This window comes from Cricetulus griseus, chromosome 3, assembly GCF_003668045.3.
Source record: "Cricetulus griseus strain 17A/GY chromosome 3, alternate assembly CriGri-PICRH-1.0, whole genome shotgun sequence".
NCBI lineage: Eukaryota > Metazoa > Chordata > Mammalia > Rodentia > Cricetidae > Cricetulus > Cricetulus griseus.
Window position 1 is genome coordinate 215,290,124 of NC_048596.1, and position 23,488 is coordinate 215,313,611.

Sequence of the window (23,488 nt, forward strand, 5' to 3'; positions counted from 1 at the left end):
CTTTGCTGAAGCAGGAAGGAATCTGCTCCCTGGAAGTCTGCTCTGTGAAGGACAGGACCGTGGCTAAATGATGTGCTGGACACTCTAGAACGATCCCACTCTAGTCCAGGCTGGTTAATCTGAAAAGTGTACACATTTCTGGCTTATCTATGCTTTGTTATGGGTCTGATGTGAAACTACCTCCTCCCTACCCCACTCGCCAGCAGAGAACAGAAATCCGGTTGAATTGTTACATGTTCCTGGGCTGGAGCCTTGAACTGCTTTCTTGGTCAAATAACTTTGTTTCTGGTTGTAAAAGGGCTTGTGGGGTGGGGGGCGGGCGAGAGAAATTGCAAACGTGAGTCTGTACTGGGGTGGTTCACCTCTCGGTTTAACTTTGGAGCTCCCAGTCTGTCTCCTTCCCCACTCCCATAAGGGAAATACCAGGCTATTCTGGCACGTTTTCCCTTAAGCTTCATTTTCCAAAGAAAAGAGGGGTGGGGTATATCTATTTGGGTTTGATAATGTTTTTAAAATGCTTTCCTTTGAAACGATAATAGCTGTATCGGTAAAATGCAAATAAAGCAAAAATAGGCAGTATTTCTTTAAAGGGGAATATACGGTGGCTTTTTTTTTTTTTTTTTTTTTTTTTTTTTTTTTGCGTACACACTGCTTCTGATGAAGTCTGTGAGTCAGGCTGTTTCTGAGCTCCGATAGTTTAATGGAAAGATTTATATACCGGCTGTATTATTTACTTTGGGAGGGGAGGTGGCAGTATAAGGGTATGCTAATTAGTAGGAGATTTTGGGGGGAAGGGGTGGAATATCAATTTTTATTGCATCACCTGTCAGGAGTGTCCAATCAGCGTTGGCTTTAGGGGAATTAATTGATGAAGGTGTCTCCGGACGAGCTCACTTCACTCTGTCATTTTATTTGTAGCTAAAGCAGCGGCGGGAATAGCAGCTGCATTTCTTTTCTCTTTCTCCCTTCACATTCCATTATCATAGTGCTCCAATGGAGAAGGAAGGAGTAGAGGGGCCCAGGTACTGATCTGCATCGAGGACTCAGACCAACACACTGGCAGACCTGAAACCGGATGGTTTTTTCCCTCTTTTTTAAAAAAACGAAAACCAAAAAAAAAGCAAGAATCAAGTCAGTGTAATTTCATGGGGTTTTTCTCCCCCCCAATAATTCGCCTAGAGTTTGGCACTCCCTTCGCCGGGAATAACAGTCTTTGTTATTTTATTAGCAGGATGCCTTGAGACACACGCAGCATCTGGCGGAGGATTAACATACATACATGTGTATGTATGCGTCACGTATATATTTACTGCAAATGGTGGGGATCATTTAGTGCCCGAGATGGGAGACCTGAAGTCAGGTTTCGAAGAGGTGGATGGCGTGAGGCTCGGCTACCTCATCATTAAAGGAAAGCAAATGTTTGCTCTCTCCCAAGTCTTCACAGATCTGCTGAAAAACATCCCGAGGACGACCGTGCACAAGCGCATGGATCATCTGAAAGTGAAAAAGCACCACTGCGATCTGGAGGAGTTGCGGAAACTCAAAGCAATCAACAGTATTGCCTTCCACGCGGCCAAATGCACGCTCATCTCCCGGGAAGACGTAGAAGCGCTCTATACCTCCTGTAAAACCGAGCGTGTGCTCAAGACCAAGCGCAGGAGGGTCGGTCGGGCCCTGGCCACAAAGGCGCCGCCGCCAGAGCGCGCCGCCGCCGCCAGCCCCCGCCCGGCTTTTTGGAAGGACAAGCACCAACTTTGGCGGGGCCTGAGCGGAGCCGCGCGGCCCCTGCCAATCAGCGCGCAGTCCCAGCGTCCGGGCGCCGCCGCCACGCGCCCCGCCGCCCATCTACCTCAGATTTTTAGCAAATACCCGGGCTCGCACTACCCGGAGATCGTTCGCTCGCCTTGCAAACCCCCTTTAAACTATGAAACTGCCCCGCTCCAGGGAAACTACGTCGCCTTCCACTCGGATCCAGCTTATTTTCGGAGCCTGCTGTGCAGCAAGCACCCGGCGGCCGCCGCCGCCGCCGCTGCCGCCGCCGCCGCCGCCGCCGCCGCCGCTGCCGCCGCTTACTACCAGGCGTCGGCTGCCGGGCCCCAGCCCAAGGCGGCGACCGGAGCGGGAAGCCCGGTGAGCCTGACCTACCGCTGCAAACGCAAACGCGGGGGCGCCAAGAACTGCCTGCTCGCGCCTCACGCGGGCGCCCGGAGACTGCTGCTGCTGCCCAGGTCCTACAAAGCCAAGGCGGCGGCGGCGGGCGGCAGCGGCGGCGGCGGCCGCTGGAGCCACTTGCTTGGAGAGGTTTCATCTGGTCAACAGCTTCTGCCCGCCTCCCACCACCACCACCACCACCACCACCACCACCATCACCACCACCATCGGGCCCAGCAGCCAACGCCGAGTCACCACCCCCCTCACCACCACCGACCGCAGCCCCATCTAGGAAGCTTTCCCGAGAGTTGTAGCAGTGACTCCGAGTCCAGCTCCTACTCCGACCATGCAGCCAACGACTCCGATTTTGGCTCCAGTTTGTCCAGCTCCAGCAACTCCATGTCCTCAGAGGAAGAGGAGGAGGAAGGAGAGGAGGAGGAGGAAGAGGAGGAGGAAGAGGGGGGCAGTGGGGCCTCGGATTCCAGTGAAATCAGCTCGGAGGAGGAGGACTCATCCACCGAGTCAGACTCCAGCTCCGGCTCCAGCCAAGTGTCAGTGCAGAGCATCCGTTTCAGGCGCACCAGCTTCTGCAAGCCTCCCAGCGTGCAGGCGCAGGCCAACTTCTTGTACCATCTGGCCTCCGCCGCCGCTGCAACCAAACCCGCTGCTTTCGAGGATGCCGGCCGACTTCCCGACCTCAAGAGTAGTGTCAAAGCCGAGTCGCCAGAGGAGTGGAATCTGCAGGGCTGGGCTCCCAGAGGGGCTCCGGTGTACTGCCCGGCCAGCTTGGGGAGTTGTTTCCAAGAGATAAGAAACGATAGGGTATCTGAGATTACATTCCCACACTCTGAAATTTCCAGTACTGTAAAGAGAACTGACCTGACAATTAACTGCCTGGCAGAGGGGGCCTCTTCACCTAGCCCAAAGACAAACAATATATTTCCACAACAAAGAATACTCCGAGAGGCTAGGAAATGCCTACAAGCAACTCCTACTACACACTGTTCAGATAACAACACAATAGCTGCTAGGTTTTTAAATAATGATTCTTGTGGAACAGCAACAAATTCAGGAAAAGATTCCAAAATCCTTCATTGTCTTGAATTTGCTACGGATTTGGCCTCTTCGCAAATTGATTCCGAAGTGGATGCAGCAGCAGCAGCAGCAGCAGGAACTAAAGCTGAGAATCTCTGCACTGACACAGGCGACAAGACATTGCCATTTCTGCACAATATTAAAATCAAAGTAGAAGACAGTAGTGCTAATGAAGACTATGAACCTGATCTTATTACAAATAAGCTAAAGTGCGAGTGCAATGATACAAAGGGTGAGTTTTACAGTGTGACTGAGAAGAAAGAGGAGGACGCCTTTCTAACCACAGCCAAGGAAGGTTTTGCATGCCCTGAGAAAGAAATTCCTTCCTTAAATCCACTGGCTCAGAGTCAGGGCCTTTCATGCACTTTAGGATCTCCAAAACCTGAGGATGGGGAATATAAATTTGGTGCCAGGGTGAGAAAAAATTACCGGACACTAGTACTGGGTAAACGACCAGTCCTTCAGACACCTCCAGTCAAACCAAATTTGAAATCAGCTAGAAGCCCTCGTCCTACAGGTAAAACTGAGACACATGAAGGAACACTGGATGACTTTACAGTTTTAAACAGGCGCAAAAAGGTAGCCAGCAATGTAGCATCAGCAGTGAAAAGGCCATTTAATTTCATGGCAAATTTTCCTTGTCCACCATCACTCATTATTGGGAAGGACGGGGATTTGTGGCCAGCGTATTCCTTAAACACCACTAAGGATTCCCAACCTCCTCACAAGGCCCATCCTATATGGAAATGGCAGCTGGGCGGTTCTGCAATACCTCTTCCACCTAGTCACAAATTCAGGAAATTTAATTCATAAAAATGTTTTGGAAGATATTTTCTTGAACCATATTACCTTCCTTTTGTTGTAAACTGCACAGGATGGCTTGTACAAGTCCATTAATGGTGTTACACCCCCTTTGGAGTCCTGGTTTATCGCATTTTGAAGACAGAAATCGGATTACTTTTTTTCCCATTGCGGGTTTTTTTTTTTTTTTTTTTTTTGCAGGGTGGGGGCGGGGTGGGAGAAGGGTTGGTTTACATACCACAGACTACTTCAGGCTAAAGACTCAAGTAAAACTCAGTTATTATGGTAGAGCTGGAACACTTTACTGTTTCAATGCTAATAATGCACCGGTACCTCAATTCAACTGCTACAAATAAATGTCAAAAGGTTGAATAATAAATATTACAATGAGCCATTAAGTTTATGCACTAGATTTCAGACCTGAAAGTGTAACTGGTATTCAGTGAAAGTTTGTTAGGCTACATGGTTACACAATAAGGTAGCAAGAAGTTTCTGTGAGCCCAAAATGTAATTTTCTGGAGCTCTTATTTGTGGGGTGTCTTTTTTTTTTTTTTTAATTACCTTCATCCCTTTTCCAAGAGTAGTTGCACTTAACTTTGTTTTTTGGTTTGTTTTTTTTTTAAAATGGAAAGATTGGGGTATGAGTCCTGATTGGATGCTAATTTAAAAGCTGCCTCTTGTGTAAGATGTAACAGAAATATGGAATTTTTTTTCTTTTTAAGGGTGTGCTTTTTTTTTTTTTTTTTTTTTTTAATCTTTACAGTCATTCCTTGCAATTGGAAAAGTCCTTTCTGTGCTCTCACCCAAACCTTTAAAATAGGATGACTCTTACTGTGGTCATGCTTATCTTGTGGTCTGAAGATGACTCTTCAAGCTTTCAAAACCATTAAAACATTTCTCTTAATAGCAGGATATTTAATGGTCTAACTCATCATAGTGACCAATCATTAAATACAACCAAGAAAAAGAAAAAGAGGGGTCAGAGTCGTAACACCCCAAGTGAAAAATAAACAGTTATTTCAGGGCTTTTTGGTACCAGAACTCAGGCACTTGGATTTTATTACCTTATGTTTTTTTTTTTTTTTTTTTTTTTTTTTTTTTTTTTCCCTGCATCACTCTAAACTTCTGTTTTCAGGCCATCCTGTGTATAGAACAGGAGTTTCTACTGCAAGTGACAATCAGAGGTGACTATCTATATTTGCACTTAAAATCAAAGGAGTTTCACATGCAAATGGTCTACCCCTTGGTAAGGGCCATGCTGGTGTACTGTGTTGTAATGATGAGAGCAGTAAATCAAAATTATGGAAATTTGCACTGTTGAAAAGCATGCTTTAGCTTTATTTTCAATTAAAAACACTGTTTAAAATTTCTGGTTCCACACATTTCTACTTATTCCAGATTGAAGAAGGGTTAACAAGAATGAATGGTTTTGTTGACATTTTCACTTGTAATGTTTTTGCCTGGAAGAAATGCACTCATTGGGTGCAGTGTTTTGTGGTAATACTGTGTGATGAGACCAATAGGGTTCTGTACATAACACTGGCAGATTTTTTTCCCAAATAACAGAAAAACTTTTCAAACTTGTTACAGACCAACTACTACAAGTTTCATATTTAAGAAAGTAAAGCAAAGATTAATTGCTATTTTAATGAAAGTTGAATCCAGTAATTATTGGGCCACCAAATTATGTATCTCAGATCCTTTTTATCTTTAGTCTAAAAAGTTGCATCTATAGGCCATAAATCACAGAGCAAAACAAAACACCAATGAAATGTTTACTGTGTGGATTTAAATAATTATTTCTCGTGGAAATTCAGCTATTTATTTTCCTTAACCTTTTAATTCTTACTCCTTTTGAAAATTTCCTTTTGTCTATAAATGTTTCAGATAGTTCTGGCTGGTCTCAGGCCTAATTGCTATGTATGATGTGTGGTTTTCCCCCTGTTGTGAAGGACACAGGCTGAGAGTACCTGCATCCAGATACATTTGGATGAAGTAAACAGATGCTTTGGACTGCTTCCCTGACTTTCCTTCTTGAATGTTGCCAGATGTAGGCTTACTGGGTCATTTTTTTTTTTTTCTCTTGGAATCATAGATATGGTCAAAGCAAAAATTGGGAGATATTATCCTTGAATTCATGTTTGTATATAATTCCAAAGACTAGTCCATATTCTCAGTTAAGAGTCTCAGAAAGCTGAACCAACTGATTTCTAAGCCTGAGTCCTTTCCCCCCTTGGAAGGCAATGGAGAACTTAGGGACAGTGAGTTGTCCTAAAAAAAAGAAGGGAAAAAAAATCAGTCTGTAAAAAGTATGACACCCACACAAGGGAAGTCTGTAATTTCTACTCTTTAATTAGTGCCAAGACAAGAAAGTTCAAGAACAGTAACTACTGCATTTAGACTAGGACTTTCTATGTTGGCTACAGACTGTTAACCAAATTATAAACTGAGAATATATTTGAGGTCTACAGATCTTGAGTGCGGCAACACTGTTAAGATGGAATAAACACAAATTAAAACAAATATCCCATAGGATTTTGGACTGAGTATCAGCCTCCAGCTTGGACACTTGGTCTCCACTCCTCAGAGAATCAATAGTTTCAGCCTATAGGAGCTGGAGAATGAGCAGCATGGAGGCCGAGGCATGGCAGAGTGATACCATCAAAAGGAAAGACATTATAGTCAACACAAAAATTACCCCACAATGTGCCTGTAGGCCATCCAACCACAGCAAGCTCTGAGCTGGGGCTTCTGTCAGTAAAGTGTACCAAATAGTAAGTCTTAGTGTGCAAATATAAGGTATTCTTTCAATTCCTAGTAGCCCTCAGCTGGTTTCCCATCCTGCTGTGGGAATTACTCCCAGCACAGTTTATTTTATTTGGGTCGTTTTATGATTAAAGACAATTTCTAGGTCTTTCTCAGCTGCTATAAATGTCACATTTGTTCAAAAGTTAAGCCTTACTGAGAGAAAAACAAAAGTTAGGTCCATTGACAGGTTGCATTTTTACATTTGAATGTTTTCAGGGAATAGATTTGTTCTTTAAGTGCTATAAGGTTCTAGGGTCACTGATTCCTGTGTCTAGATTAGCTCCATAGACATGGGAAAAGTGTAAAAAAAAAGCTCTTTCGCTGACTTTTTGGTGAAGCAAACTTATTTCTGGTCTTCTATAAACATAATTTCCTGATAAGACTGAAGATTTAATTATTTTATAGAGAGATGTATGTACTTATCCCCAGTCAGGTTATCTGCCTTTATAGAAAATGCAGCTTGACTTCCCCCCCCCCCAAGCATTTACGTTTTAGAATGAGTGTTCCTTTCTAATGCCTTACTTGATTACAGTGGAGTAATAGCAATAATGGTTGTTTATTTGAAAACCAACAACAAGGAGCTACCACTAAACAGCAATAACACAAACTAGATGGGCTGGTGTGTGGATTTTTTTTTTTTTAATCTTATTTGTGTCTGCGTGACTTTCAGTGGTCCAGAGATTCCTCAGAGTTCTTAGCCAATAATAATTGGGCTGGAAATTTCTACTGATACGAGAACGGTAGTTTATTTGAATGCAGGAGAAAATGTAGGTGAAACTAATTCCTTAAAACCATTTTTTTTTCTTTTAAAGAAAACAAAAATACTCCACGGTGAAAATTTCCTAAAAAAAAAAAATAATAAAACATCAGCATCTATAAATGAAAGCAAATGTGAGTTTTGCTTCACCTTGAAAAAAACATCTTCCTGCTGAAAAGGATATGTGGAGGGAGGGATTTCCCAGGGTCAAAATGGGAACAACAACAACAAAACGCAAGGCTCCAGTCAGCTAAACTCAGGAAATTGGCCCGGAGAAGCAGGGCATCTACCTTTGCGAGTCCTCCCTGTTACCCCAGTCATCCCTGGGATACTCCTTTCCCCATGAAGAACAACTACTTTCCCTCTGGCTTTGGTTATGGTTTGCTCCCTAGGCCAAAGGGCATTCTGCAAACTAGTTTGGGGGCTGGGTACGTAGGGCAGATCTAGGAGGTGGGGGAGGGTCGCATTTTACCTGTTTGGCAAGCCCTCTTTTGCTTTAAAATATGGGGAAGAGGTAGGGGGGAGGCAGCTATCAGTCTTTGCCCATGCCCTAGGCCCCAGCTACTCTCGCTCCTTTTCAAACTGTGGCGGCCTCACAAGCTCCTACTTTAAAAGGCCTGAGATGTTTTGCATGAAGCCCTCACAATAGGGGTTGAGGGAATTGACAGTTTCAAAAACAAGGCGTTCAGTCCTTTCCAGCTGCCGGGTCCGCTCTCTCGCACCAACTCCTGGTTCCTCTCTGCTGGTGGCGTCCTCGGCAGCGCGCGGCCTCCCCCCAGCCCTCTAGCCCGCGCTCTGGCTGGCCCCACCCCGCCCCCAGGCTGTGTTTGTAAACAGGGGTCAGTGGCCAGGGACTGCTGGCGCGGGCTTCAGGCCTAGCGGCCTGGGAGGAAAGGCCAGGGACTATGGAGCCGGCCAAGTACTGCAGGCCAAGGGCTGCGGGGATTCCAAGGGTTGCTTTCCCCAGCCACAGAGCTCTGGGGACTGCACTGACCCAGGGCAGCCCTGGGTTCTCTGACTAGGGCCACCATCACTACCAGAAAGATGTTTAAGTGCCGCCATTTTGCATGGTGGCAAACAAATTTCTTTGTGACTTTTTCTTTTCCCGCTCAGATCTTGCTCTTCTCTGAACGTGTGACGATTTCGCTGCTCTAGGCAGAAAAGCCTGCACCCCAGCTCGTCCTGCGTAGCCTGCAGTCCAAGCGGCCATAAGAGCAGAGGGCAGCTAGGCGCCTCGCCGCCTTGGGCCTCCTCCCCATCAGAAACTGGAATGCTTCCCCTCACTTTGCACTTCTTTTGTGTGCCCATTCCTGCACTTGCCGCCCAGTATTTCTCCCCTTCTTGCCCATGCCTCATCCCTGTTGCCCAGGCAAAAGGAACCCAGCTCTTTTCATTGCTAAGCGGACTCCAAGGCCTCCAGAATGCGCTTGTGGGAGGCGAGTGGCAAAGGGACTGGGCCAGCATGGCTGCGATCTCCAGGGAAGTAGCTCAAGAGCAGAGGCCTGGCGAGTGGGGAGGGAGCGGGCGGGTTAGCCAGGCCCGGCCTAACTCCTTGAGTGGGAGTAACCTGGGGCAAGGCTTGCTTGCTTTGGCTCTGTGGTTCCTGTCCCTTGGAACTTCTTACAGTGGGTCTGCAAGTGGAATGATGACCTGGAAACGGGAAACGTGAGACAGTGACCTGGAAAACCACCCTCGGCCGGGAGGTTGGAGTGCAGCAATGCAAACAAAGCTGCTACTGGGAAAGAAGGGAAACAGAGGTGCACTGCCCATAGGTCACAGGAAAGTGCAACAAGCTTGTTTTCCCGGGTGTTTAAAATGCAGCCCCAGTTGTAAAGTGTGTGAAATTACGCACTGGTCTCTTAAAGAGTGCCTAATTTATAGTAAATAGCAAGGTCTTTGTAAATGGCTTTATTATGTTGTTTCTTGTTAATTGTTGAGAAAATCCCCATTGTTGAGTGTGAAAGGCTTTATGAGCTAACCTGGTCCTCGGCGCAATCAGAGGGCAGTAAATGGCCGCTCGACCTCCAAGGCCTCACGCGCAAGCTGGCGCGGGCAGAGAGTGCTGCAGGGACTTCTGGAGGTGCTGCTTCGGCCTGGAAAGAAAGTGGCAAGGCTGTCCAGCGTTTAATTAATGAGAAAACGTGTTTTGAACTCGCAAGCACCCAAGAGTAGGTGGTTGAGTGCGACAGGGGGAACCTGAGTAGCCAGGGCTACCCAGGACCGCTGAGCCGGGCCTGGGCTCCCCTCTCCGGTCACAGCCCGCAGGGGGTCGCGCCTCAACCTCAGGCTAGCGAGCTGGGGGCGCTGATTGGAGCCTCGCTGAGATGCACCGGATCCCGGCTTTGTCTCCAGTTCTTCTCTAGCCTCATGGAGTGCAAGCTCCGGACCTTCCGCCTCGGTGGCAGAACCTCTCCAAAATGCCTGCCTGGCTGGGGAACTGGAAGGTCTGCAGGCTGAGCAGGCTCCAGGGACTGCTCCAGGCCCCTGCTTGGGCCTCCTTGTCTTTTGTTTAAAGCGCTCTCTCCTTCCCTCCCTGTTTTTCTCTCTTCCTCTCTTTTGCGCGGAGCTACCACTAAAGTCTCTTCATTAGAAGAGTCTCTTCATTAGAAACCAGCAAAGGACTCAGAAGATGGGAGAAATAAGGGGAAGAGTTTTGGTTCTATTTAACTTGGAAAAATAATTTCTTTAGTCTAAGATGAAATGTTCCTATCTCGTCTTCTGGTCATCTCCAGGTCCCTCTGTCCAGCCAGTTAGGATCTGGGACGCGAATAGGCAAAAACCAGGCAGTCGCTGGGTTCATTGCTAGAACTTTGGGGACAGAATCCCATGTGTCCTGCTAGTCCTGAAAGGGCTGGAGGGCAGGCAGACAGGGCCTCCAGGGCTCGGTCCTGTGGCCTTTCTAGGGCCGTAGGTCCTGGTTGGTCCCAGGGAAAAGCAGCTGCTCCTCTTTGTAGTCTCTTAGCTCTGGCACTATACCAATAAAAGAAAGCGAATTTCTTCTTGAGAAACCTGGCTTGGGTGGACTGTGAGGGTTTGGACATTAGTTGATGCAAATCACAAGGAAATGTTAATTCCAGTGGGGGGGGGGGCTGTATTCAGCTATCTTCCTTTCCCTTCTTAGATAGTCCTCTGCTTGCGCACTCTCGCTCTCACCAAATTAGCTATTACGTGAAATCCCCCTGGGTTTAGAGCACTTGTTTCTTGGATTGGCGTACAACCCATATTAACTATGCACTTTCTGCTATTCCTCTTGTGACTGTCCCTGCTTCTTCCTTCTTTGCGGAGAGTATGATGCATTTTATTTTAGTCCAATCGATGCGCACAAATACTGGGATAACACAACCCACACATCTGTGGTGGAGGCTGTTTTCAAAATTGAGTTTAGGGATCAATACTAAGTCAGAATGCTCCAAATTGCATGAATTCACCAAATTCAAGCCTTGGGCTCCCAAGCCTCTTTCCTGAGTAATTAACACACTCACAGGTTATAGCTGTGTGTCTACACTTCCTGCTTCTCAAAACAGTATGTTTTCCTCCTGTGTATTTGGCTTTACCTGAAGATCACTAGGAAAAACACAACCCCAAAACTTTCCTTGCCAAACTCGTATTAGCTTTCGTATTTGATATCCTCACTTTATTTTCCTAAGACCTAACAGTGGTACCTAGAAGTGGCCTAGTGATACCCTACAAACGTTTGCCCAATTTAATGTTTCACTGGTGAGGGGGGCAGCCACCATTTGACTCCCAGAACTTCTAGGTTTTCAATGTTAGATTACAATACATTCTATACAATACTCACACCCACACCCACCCCCGGACCAGGCCAGGCCATAGCTACATGTACTGGTGCCTAAGGGGGTGAGGGTGGGGTGGACTACAGTTGTACCCCTGTTGTAAGAGACAGTGAGTTTAAGGTCAGAGACATGAGTGGCTTCTGAACAAGAATTAGGAGAGCTTGTGCTCCATAAGGAGGGTGTGTGTGTGTGTGTGTGTGTGCGCGCGCGCGCGCTCACGCTCTGAAAGGAATACCTCTAAGGGAAAAGACCAAGGAATCTAGGTTTTTAGTGTATTAGAGAACCCCAGTTTCTTAGCCCTTGTTTGAATCTTCCTTCAGGTTAGGTGTCAGGAACAAAACAGAAAACTGTGGAGGGGTTGGGGTTGGAGAAAAATCTTTGAGGCTCTTCAGAAAGCTCCAGTGTTCTAACTGGTGCTATCAATATGTTTGTGCTTAACCCTTTTTGGATAAAGACTCAACAGTCAGTAGACTTTGACCCTAAAATAGTAGCAGCTTAGGAAAGAGCTCACTGGTCTGCAAAGGCCTTCCCAGCCTGGAAGCACGGAAGGAAGAGAGGGAAACAGAAGGGAAACCATTTGAGTGGATGCCACCCTCTTCTCCAAGCCACCGAAATAACAAACAAACCAACATTCTCCTAGAGAGCAGGCTACTGAAGGAGCACTTGGAAGGTGCTGGATGTCTGGAGGAGAACTTCCATTGTTAGTGCTTGCCTCCTTCCAGGTCAGTTTAAGTTAGCTCCAGGAAAAACACAATGCTCTTGATAAATGATGAGCAGTAGCAGGGAACAACAGTAAGGACGAGGGACTGCCAAACTTAGCAACAGCCCTGCCCTCTCCTGTGAAAGTTAGAGATGACACAGATGCAGGTACCTGGGAGTTCTTAAGGCTACAACTTGCTCAGGGGATGAGAGAAGAAACATTTCTATCTTTGAAACAATCTGAAAGGACTAGGATTCCTGGATCTGCCAGGAATAAAAGCACATTTTACACTTATCCCCCTCTAATATCCCTGTTTTTCCCTTCCTGCAAATGAATACCCTGATTGTTAGTAGGACAAATGTCAAAGATTAGTTTTCTTCCTCCACATTGGGTCCAAATATGCAGTCAAAAGGATGGTTAAGCTTTCAGATTTTTTATAACCATACCTATTCAAATTTAAAAGCTGCATATTATAGTAGAAATTGCCTTGGGCAGGTCTATTTACCTTTTCCCAGTCTTGTTACCTTCTTCCTCTTTTTCCACCCTCTTGACTCTCCCCACCCCTTCTCCTACCTAACTCTCACACTCAGGTGAAGGCCATGGAGTAAAAACCAACATTTATCAAACCTTTCTCCTGGAGTGGAAAGAAAGGAAGAGCAAGACAGTCACCAGAGCTGAGAGAGGCAGTGTGGGAAGCTGTGACCAGTGCTGAGCTTTCTTGCTGGGATGAGGGGCCAGTGTCCCAACCTCTTGTCCTGCAAATGCCAGATACTCTGCTTTGAGTTTTAAAACCAGCACGTATATCAAACGAACCCAAAGAACTCCGTACCATAAATGAATGGCTATGGGTTTAACAGAGAGTGCATTGCCGGATGCAAATGTACAGAGTTGCTTTTAATTTGGTTCCAAGTGTTATATATCAAGTGGCAAATTGGCCTTCGGAAAGCCAATTTTATGTTTTTTCTGTTAATAATAAAGACTTCTTAAACAAGCTTAAAGTATGTGATTGAGAATTAAGAGTGTACATCTTTACCATGGTTTCTTATCTGATTTTTAAATGAGGACTAGTACACTTTTTTTCTTCCTTAAGGAAGATTTTTTTTTTTTTTTTTAAAGTGGAAGAGTTTGGGTAACATTAGAATTGCTCAGTGGTTCTGCTGTTCACATGCTTTTTAAAAAATAATAAAAATATTTAAATCCTTTTAAAAATCCTTTTACATTTTTAATGAACCATGACTTTTAAAAAGTAAACTAGGAAATTAGTCATATACTCTTACCATCTTCTTGCCAGAGCCTATCCATGAAAAAGCACACTTTCCCTAAACTATCACCATTTCATTTATCTTAAACATTTCACTCTGTGTTTGCAGTTGTAATGTGAGATTTCAGTGACATACAAGGGGAACCGAACTCATTTTGTGGAACTTACGTGGGGAGGAAATATCACTTATTTTGCAGATGGGTTACCAGTGTTCTAAAATCTTGTCATTTGCATCAGTGTCTTGTTGGTCTGATCGGACTGGAATCTGACACAACAGAAGGATTTCCAGATGAATTGGGAGCACCCTTATTTCAGTGAATGTCCCGTTTCCTCCTAATATGAACTCATGACTTAGTGAATACTTCAATACTGATCTTAAATGTGATCTTCAAGGAAGAAAACAGTGCAAAACCAAACCAAAACAAAACAAAACATTGTTAAGGAAAAGAAAAGCAAGAACATTTTTAGAAATACTGTTAGGACCATTGATTCCAGTTACTTGCTGTAATGTGAATGGAATCATTATGGCTGGCTGATCCATTGACATGGTTTCTTCATTCAGGATCCTGGCCAAAGGAATAGCATGTCAATGTGTAAAATTCTAGCCAAAGATAAGCCATTACAATGGAAATCGCAACGTGCAAAGTCTCACTGAAGCCAATGAAATTGAGCGTAATATCCATACAGCATTCTCATCTGCCGGCTCCAGGATTTAGTATGCAGCTTTGCACTGAAGAGAGATTATGCATATAAAATGCCAATATAGGATACACTGCCCAATAAAACATTAGAAGAGCAACTTACAGCCCATAGATATGGGCTTTACTTAAATTTGAACTTCATATACCAAATAAACCACAGCACCCTCTGAACGCTAAAGCTATACCATATCCTCACTCTGGATATGGTATCTTTTCACTTTTCACGCTTCTTTCTGCATGACTCCCCACCCCCTCTCCTATCCAAACATAATTCTTTTAAGGGCACTCTTCAAATCTTCTAGCAATTCCCAAAGGGAACCCAGGAGTCTCTTAAAGTGCCTTTCTAAATTAAAAGGCTCCAAACAATTTAAGTGCATTTTGACCAAATATATATGAGAATGGAATCATATATCTATAAATATATATATACATATATGTGTGTATTATCTATGTATGCATTTGGACCTGCAAACCTATGGCTTTATAAAAGAGACAGGCACCAAAGAGAAAAACACCCCCACCATGGATTACAAGGTTGTGGGACAGGTCACTAGGAGCGGAGAATAAACTCACAGTTAGGTTTGGTCTGTAAATTATGCACCTTTCAGGAAAGGGGGTTTAAGGTCTCTTCACTCAAGGTTTTTTTCCCATCCATTTTGCTATTAATTCTTAACTCTTGGTAGGCAGTTCTTTAATGAGGTTGTTTGTAGCAGGTTAATTTTCTCCAATCTACTGAGCTCCTCATTTTCCCTTTTAAGTGCACTGCTGCCTAGAGCTTTCAGAATTGTTCATAGTAGAAGAAAACAGAATAAACACGGTGAAGTTCCCTGGGTGGGCTGGGAATTAAAGGCGTTATGTGGACGGATAAACAGAGGGCCTGGGACAGATGGGAGTGGGAGGGCAGGAGCCAGGCTGAGTTGAGGGCAAGAGGGAGAGAATTCGGTCTTAGGAGAGCAATGACCCTAGGAGTGTAATATATTAAATATTGCAGCGATCGATTTCAATACCCCAAGTGGACACGGGAATAAAAATTCACCAACAAGCTGAAGTGATTAGGAATGCTTTGTTGCGAGGGGAAAAATGTGATTTTCTTCAAATCCTTTTTGTTCAGGTTAGAAGAGGCCCAGACAATCCAAGTGTAAGCCCCAGACTCCCAGTTTGGGATATAACCCTAAAGGTTAGTCATATCTCAATGGCACTTCTGCACAGTGGAAAGATGAGCTATGTACCAAGGAGGATTAAATAGCAGCCACAATTATGGGCTGGTGACTCCAGGAGCTTTCCTCCCAAATCAGAGAAGAGGACATTTTGGAGAGCTGGGCTTTCCTGTGAGTTAGTCTTTGTTTCAGCGCTGGGACAAAGCAGTGGCTTGTAGAGTTCTTCCTTCATTAAAATCCTGGTGAAAAATGCCCAATATGATTTAGAGAAGGTTGAATCAACATAGTGGGTTGTGGAAACAGCATTTTATGTTATGTAGGAGAAAAGTATTTTCCAAGTGTCACTCTGGGAACAAAAGTAAGAAATTGTCATACCTATAGGCACATATACCTGCTAGGACGCATGATTTTATTAATGATTTCCAAACTGAGTGGGATTCATGCTCTTAAATACCCGTGCCATGAACTGTTGTTCTCTCTCCAAGTCCAGGAATCTGCTTAGGGATTTGGGGTAGTCATTGTGGAAGCTGCTTGGAACAGGGGGATTGTTTTCAGTCACAGACTAATGGGCAAAGCCTGGGCTCTACACACTGGGGACAACAAGTCTGCTGCTAGGGACACATTGCTGGATGCCTCCAGGTAGCAGCAGCAGCAACTACTGCTGCTGCCTCTCCTCCTTCAGGGTGGCTGGGTTACAAATCTGGGAAAGAAATGCATCGCCATACAAAGGATTTCTTTAATGAGGAAGAGTCCCTCAGACTGATGATGTGTTAGTGCTGTGGCTCTGGTTCATCTTTCCCAGTGAGATGCTCTCCTTTTACATGTTGCTTTATGTGATAACTGGGCATTGGAAATGGTACACCCCACCCCTACCCACCCACACACTGCACTCCTTGAGAGCCCAGACACAAATTTTACCCTGGTGGGTAAGTAAGGATGGCATAAAAGGTCTGAGTGGAGCTGAATTTCTGAGTAGGGCAGAAGCTAGTCCTTTTGAATGCCCTGCCCCACTACACACACACACACACACACACACACACACACACACACACACACACAAATTCTTCCTTCTTCATCACCAGTGGTCTAGGTTTCTATTCATCACCGTGATGAGTAGTCCTCACTTGCAATATGGCCCTAGGGTCCAGCCGTATTTCTGTGTGAGCATCTCCCCATCATGGAATGGACCAGGCAAGAGAAGGAACCCCTAAGCTTCCCCATGTCCTTAAATCTAATACGGGCTGAACATGGTGGGTTAAGGCTGAGATTGGTTGTGCAACAGAGCACTTAGGTTCCTGCAGCTCGAATCTCCCAGGCTTTCTGTGAAGCGCAGAGTGGCTACAGGGAGGCTATTATGTCCTGTAAAGCTGTTTATCTCTCTTAAGCTACATGGCTTCTTCCTCTCTTCAGGTTATGTCCAACCAGGTTCAGGTGTGAAATATCACTCAAAGAAGTGACCTTCAGAAGGTGCTTATTGAGACTAGTTATCTCTTCCTTAATGTGGGGAAGAGTCGTTTGGGGGAATTGGAGTAAAATAGTTCTTGTGCCCTGTTGTGGATCCCATTTTTCCATCTTTTATTTTGTACCTCCATGGTCCCTTTCTACTTCCTCTTTCCTTCTTCCGTCCTCTTCCTCTCTATTTTGAACCATGTGAGATGAGTATGTATAAGGCAAGGGCCTGCAGACCCTGAAGCCAGGTTTGACTGTGCTTGGTCAGGGAGGAGAATAGGGAGATTTCTGGTCTTTTGGGACTTTTTTTTTTTTTATATTCATTTACTTAATTTTTTTCTTTTGGGACTCTGGAGAGAGATGGATCTCCTGGGGGGAAGACATGTGGTGAGGGCCTTTCCTCCCAGGTCACTGAGGTACAGCTGCTGAGTCCAGGGCCAAGCTCTGGAACAGACTCCTGAAGGCCCTGCTTCATATAGGTACCTGTTGCTTGAAGTGTTTGAGGAGTCTTTGGGTCCCTAACCCTATTGTAAATCTCAGGGTTATGTTGGGTTCCCCATAGGGCAGCTAGATTCACCTGTCACTATGATCGCTTCCCAGAGTTCTTGACAAACCTCCACAATGTGTGTCTGCACAAGGGCGCTTAAGGTTCACTGATCTGTATGTAGAACTTTGGAAAACTGCAAATAAGCGAGGAAATTTGCCTATTCTTGTTAAAGGAGACACAAGTTGGTACTTAACGTGGAAGCATTCTAGCCAATATTCCCACTGTAATCTCCAGAACAATTTCATTTCCTCTGTAGCACCCTGGCTACCCTGACCCAGGCCTCAGAAAGGTCAGGGAGGAGATGGAACTGAAGGATGGGGTGGGGTGGGGTGAGGGGCTAGGCCCTCAGCCAGGTCGCAGGTGAGAGCTGAGCAGGGCGGTGCTAAGGCAACTAGAAGGAAGGTCGCAGGACGGGGGAGGGGTGGAAGCCTTTGGCTTCTTCCAGTGGGGTTTTTCCTCTGGAATTCTCACAGCCCGCCTCCGGGGCAGCTTGCTAGGCTCTCCCCCGCCCTTTCTCCGGGAGCTGGTCGCAGGGAGCTCGGGTTTCCTCCAAGACCCTGGGGCCTCTGGGCCACCAGCTTTCGGCTCGTCGGGAGAGCAGGCCTTTCCCGCTTGCTGAGAAAGGGAAAAGCGCATGCAGTGCGAGCCTGGCGTGCAGCACGCGAGTCTGTGCCTGGGGAGCCTGATCCTCCGGAGGAGCCCAGTCGCCTCAGGCCAACTGTGTAAAGCCAGATCTGGGGAGCAGGCTGGAGCCTGGGGTCCCGGGTCCCACACCGGCCACGGAGACCTCCGCGCCTGGCGCCGCTGCTCGGAAGCCTCCGATAGCAGAGACTTACAGGCCGCGGGAAGCTCTGTCTTCCGAAGGGGAGCCTGGGATTTTATTTAATTTTTTTAAATTGTCGAACCATTTACTTTAAAGTGATCGATCACGTCCCACCCGATACTGGCTCCACCTTCTGTTCCCACCTCTGCGGCCTTCGCTTTTCACCTCGGCTCTAAGTGTGCACGGAGGACGCGCGCGCCGTGTGCGTGTGGGGAAGGGTGCTGCGAGCTCCAGTAGCCGGAGCCTGCACGGCTGTCGAGTTTGCGAGAATTCCGATATAAGAACCCAAGAGCTAGAGGACTGAGAGGGTTGATTCGTGCTTCCTTGCCCATAACCCTGTAGGTGAAAGTCTCCATCGATCGCTTTTCCCCTGACATCTGTCCCTGCACGCCTGCCTCCCTGTAAGGAAGTCCTCGCAGGAGCCGGGCTCCATACCCGGTGCCTTCTGGGAACTGAGGATAAAGGCTCGAGTCTTCCATGAATTAAGTTGATTATTAATTTGGGCTGTTTGGAGCTGGTAACACTCTTGACGCCTTCGGCTTTGGGAATTGTCTCGAGGCGAGGACGCAGGCATGAATGACCCAGGGTTGTGACTGGGAAAAGCGAGTGGCAGAGACGCTCTGACGCCTGAGTGGGCAGGGGAGAGAGTTTCCTAGTGAAGCTTAGCTCTTCCTCGCTCCCAAATAAATTCTTAGTTAACTAGTGTAAACACATTAGTATTATTAAATGGGAGAAACATAGGGGGTTGGATGGGGAGGCATGTCAACTGGTCCCCGACCCCGTGATACTTTCTCAGATGACAAATCAGTACGCTTCCAACACGAAAATAGAAATGTAACATTCGACTGGACGAATTAATTTTTGACGGATTTACGGTATGATTTTCTTTCAGGAGGTATTCATTGCTTCTTTCTATCCACAGTGCGGTCCAAAGACAGAAATATAAACAAGCACTCTGCCTTGCCCAAGCCCCTTAACAGTATCTCCCAAAGAAAGATCAAGACACTTTGTGAATTTTCCCCAGATAATGCCTCATATTCCGAATGACTGATCAGAGAACTCCGGTATTGTTCAATAAAATGAGAGGAAGGCGAGTGACGTGGGAGCCGAACAATGGCATTTCTGAATCAGTTTGCTTGATTGACATTTGGGAGCTTCATGACCGCAGGGAATAGGACTCATTACGGTGAATACACCAAAACATCAACCGAGATTAGAACTCTAGATCCTGTTTTAATCCCATTTCAGCCTAAATTATAGTGGGAAAATATAAGATCCAAGAGAAGAGATTACGCCAGTATATACTGACCTAAAGTTTTAATTGTGGTAAAAGGGAAATTAAAGTGTGAAACTGAAGTACTTTCCAGCCATTTCAGGACTAGTGCTAACAATTAAGCAGAAAGCTTGGATATGCTAGGGTAGGTACTAAGAATATTTATGTGGTATAAAATACTTTATACTTACTTGGGGTAACACATGTCTGGAGGAAGGTTATAAGAAGGCCTTTTTCTTTCTTTTATGAGAGAGAAATATCATAGCCCTTCCACAGGTTAAAAACCAGAGCTATTAGCAAATTAATGATGAGAAATAACTAGACACTTCAAAGCTAGAGTTTAAATATCCATTGTTATTTGGAAGACCTTATTACTTTGGAGAGGATTTTTATATTAATGCCAAAAGTTGTGTTAACACTAAATTTAGCCCAGGAAATTGCAATAGCTGTTTCTCAGTTCGTGTTGGAAAGGGGGAACGTGTTTTGCAGTCTGTTTTAATAACAGAAAAGTGTGAGCTAATGCAGGTTGTGGGTTTGATCAGAGTCTGGTGTGTGGCAACCACTCTACAAAAAAAATTGATTCTTCAGTGGAATTCATCTTCAAATCTTAGAAACTAAAAAATACTGAAAGTCTTAGGAATCATGTATTAATCTGAACTAATCGATGCCAGTAGAAAGACAAAGCAATAGTAGAAGATAGTTAGTTACACCCTTGTATTTTAGTAAGTAAATTACAGCAAAGGAAAATGTAATAGGATATGAAAATAGAGTAAATTTATTACAAATAATGGAACAGAAAGGGTTGCTACATGATACAGCTTCACAATCACTTTGAGGGGTGGGCTTTAATGAGAAGCCTCTGTTGCATGGGAACTGGAAATCATGAGAATTATTTTTGCATCAAGAAGGGACTAAAATTAATTATTAGAAGCTCAGTAATCACCAAATAAACTCAGAGCTTTGAGGTTAAAAACAGACGACTATCTCCATGTTCAATTATACAGTATCAATTACTAATACAACCGACGTTTCAGTGTCTCAGTGCCACCAGATACCATCTTCTATGGAGATACCTTGGTATTAATTAATGACTTCTTTATTCTCATTATTCACAAGGAAAAATAGGGGTCGTGTCACATTAAAATTAAGATTATCTTAGTTTATCTGGGCTCTTAAACAAAGATCATTCAAACTAATTATATTTTGAATTAACAGAGGTAGGCAATTTATCGCTTAACTTTTTTTTTCAAAGACAGGAAAATAAAGATCAGAAATAAGCAGAGTTTCATTTTGAAGACAGAAAGAAGCAAACATGTCCTGACTTTTTGCAGTATTTCCCTTGCTAAAGGGGGAATGAGGGAACTGCAAAAGACGTGACTTTGCAAAGTCAAGTCCTTTTTAAAAGACTGGGATCGAAATTCTTGCTATGCAACAAGGATTCAAGTTTGATTAATTTTCTGCAAGCGACGTGACAGCGGTGTTTTAAAAGATTAATTAAAATTGAAGTGATATGGAGCAGGAATTCAACCTGCAGAGGCGTCCCTGGCGCCTTGGGGGGGTGGGGTGTGTTTTGCAAGTGAGTCCCAAGCCCGAACTGCGGGCTTTCCCGAGCCTGGGACGCAATTCCCCGTCTCCTAGAGAGGAACGCGGAATTTGGCAGGGCGCCCGTCTGGCCGCCTGGCATCCCGAGCTGGCCGCCAGCTCTCCGGGGTGGGGACGGGGTGTGTCCCCCGGAACCCGCTGCGGAGAGAACTGCTAGCGCGCCTTCAGACCAGCCAGTGAGGACCTGGGTCAAGCTAAGAGGCGGGAGGGGGCTCTAGGAAGCCTGGAGCTGACAGCCACCATAGGCCGCGCCGCTACTCCAGCAGCAGCACCTACTTGGTGACACCCTGCTCGTAAGGAGCCCTTCCCCCACACCCGGCCCAGCGCAAACGTGCTGTAGTGCAGGGAGTGTGTATGGCACTCTGCGGAGATTCGTGCACTGGGCCGATGCCGCGCGCTGTGGCTGCTGGGCCCAGACCCTGAGCCTGGATAAGCAGTGCTACTTGGTCACCTCGGACCCGGGACCCGTAGCAGCCTTTTACTGTGCAGTTGTTCTTCCATTCCCAGCAGTTTCCCGCTCTAAATCCCCTCCCCCACATCCTGCTCCCCGCGCTTTACTCGGTGCGACGCCTTCATCCAAGTAAGAAATTAAGCTGAACACAATTGTAACTGTACTCAGGGAGACACAATCGCCCAAGCCCTTGGGGTCACGCGCGGCAGAGAGGCGATGCGGGTGGCACCGCCGAGGGTGGTGTGGGGAGAGCTTTCGTTTGCAATCAGACTCTACGGAGCGCGAAATAACACTGTCCCATTATCCCCACTGGGGACCTTGGGTCCTCTCTACCAGGCCGCGCGGTGCCTCGCTGCCGGGACCCTGCGCCCAAGGTCCGAGGATGTCGGGGTTCGGACCCAAAAGGGTCCCTGGGACTTCTCAGCGCCGAGAAGTAGACATGGTTTCTCTAGCCCCTGGCGTCAGTCTTTACCCTTCCACTTCCTGGAGACCCGAGAGGCGGCGACATGGGAAGAGGGGAGGACAAGCCCGCCCGGAGCTGCCTAAGTCAAGGGGCAGTGGGGCGCAGGGGACTCTAAGGGCGAGGGCTGAGGATCGGAAGCCAGGCGACAATCCCTTCCCCTCCGCGTGCAGCAGGGGCACCTCCTCCCCGGGGAACCCACCCAGCCGCTCCCAACCTGGAGAACAAAGGGTCTGGGAAGCACGGTCGGGGTCGGAGAAGAGAGGTGGAGGGAGGCAGGAAGGCAGACGGTGGGGGCAGGGGAGGGCGCCTGCCTGCACTTCCTCTCAGAGCCGAATGATGGAAAGCTCCACGCAGCAAGCGCCTCACTGAGGCTGCTTCTGAATCCAGAAGAGCTCGGGTTCCTTACCTAACGGCGGCACTCGCGCCCTTCCTCCCCTAGCGTCCCCACCCCCTCCGGGGACGAAGGCCAGGAAGCTGCGGAGCCGGCTGTGCCTTGGCGCGGGAGGAACCGCGAGGCAGCAGCGCCCCCTGCAGGTGTCTGGCGTTCCCAGACTCTTAAGGTGGAACCTTCTGATTCTCCATCCCGCTAGCAGCTGTGGGTGGCGGCTGGTAGTCCCCGCTCCACCCTTCGGCTCAAGTGTCCCCACAGCAAAAGGGCCTGACGGTTATGAACCCCGGAGTCTATCGCTTACTGCTGCTTTTTCTGGACCCTTGGCCTCACCACCTTCAGGACCTCTCCTGTGGATGCCCTATTATGGATCCCTACAAGTCACACTGATAGTAATTCCCTGCAGTGTAAGAGGAAGCCTAAATCCCGTGCCGGGGCGGTAAGACCAGAAGGGTGTTTCTGTAACTGGAAAGCAAACGTTTACTTTTGTTTATTAAACGTAGAAGCAAAAGGTCACCAAGGGTTGACATGCGCATGGGATGAGACTGGCTGGCCAATCCCGGAGTCTTCTCACTCTCTGCAAACTCGGTGGACAGGTGCACGTGGGGGAACCACGTCTCTTGCATCTACGGTCCCTCAGCTTCCGCGAACTCAGTTTGGATATTTTATTTTTTCTTTCCTTCAATCGACTGGTAAACGTACGAGAACTCAACGCCTCTTGGAAGTGTCCTCCACGAACTCCAGACTCTTGGAGGAAAACCTATGAACAAGAAAGAAACAAGCAAGCAGGTTTCCGCGTGGTCCCAGTAAATTCCTGACGGCACCTGGGAGCATGCGGCTGCAGGCGGTCCCTAGACTCCGGCCCACCCACGACCCAGGAGCCGCGGAGTTGAGCGCCGAGGAGCGAGCGCCAGGGCTAGAAGGCGGGCTGCTGGCTTTGGGAATTCAGATCATCCACACCGTGGGAACTTCCCTCCCCCTGGGCACTGAGCCTGGGCTCCGCCCCGCGGAGTGGGAGGCCGACTGTCCCCGGGGTGGGTGCTGGCGCCGGAGAAGCGGAGTCCACGCGCTAGGCAGCTGCGGGCAAGGCTCGCCTAGGCAGGTGCCGCCGGGTCAGACCCGCCCCGGGGGTTGCAAACCGCAAGCGAAAGTCGAGAAGGGCAGGAGCTTGCCCACTAATCCGTTTTACACTGTGAAAACCGCAGGCCTGTCGCCCAAGAGGCAACTTTTTAATTTGGAAGCACAAGGAGCAAAGAAAAAAAAAATT

General features: G+C 46.9%; 1 protein-coding gene across 1 annotated transcript; it reads left to right on the forward strand.

Annotated features, from left to right (window-relative positions):
- The first annotated feature begins 876 nt into the window (after nucleotides 1–876).
- Nucleotides 877–4,195, forward strand: Skida1 (SKI/DACH domain containing 1). The gene is given in 3 exon segments (XM_027405298.2): nucleotides 877–2,255; nucleotides 2,257–2,330; nucleotides 2,333–4,195. Coding segments are annotated over 3 exon segments (2,715 nt in total). The 5' UTR covers nucleotides 877–1,341; the 3' UTR covers nucleotides 4,060–4,195.
- Nucleotides 4,196–23,488: the final 19,293 nt, after the last annotated feature.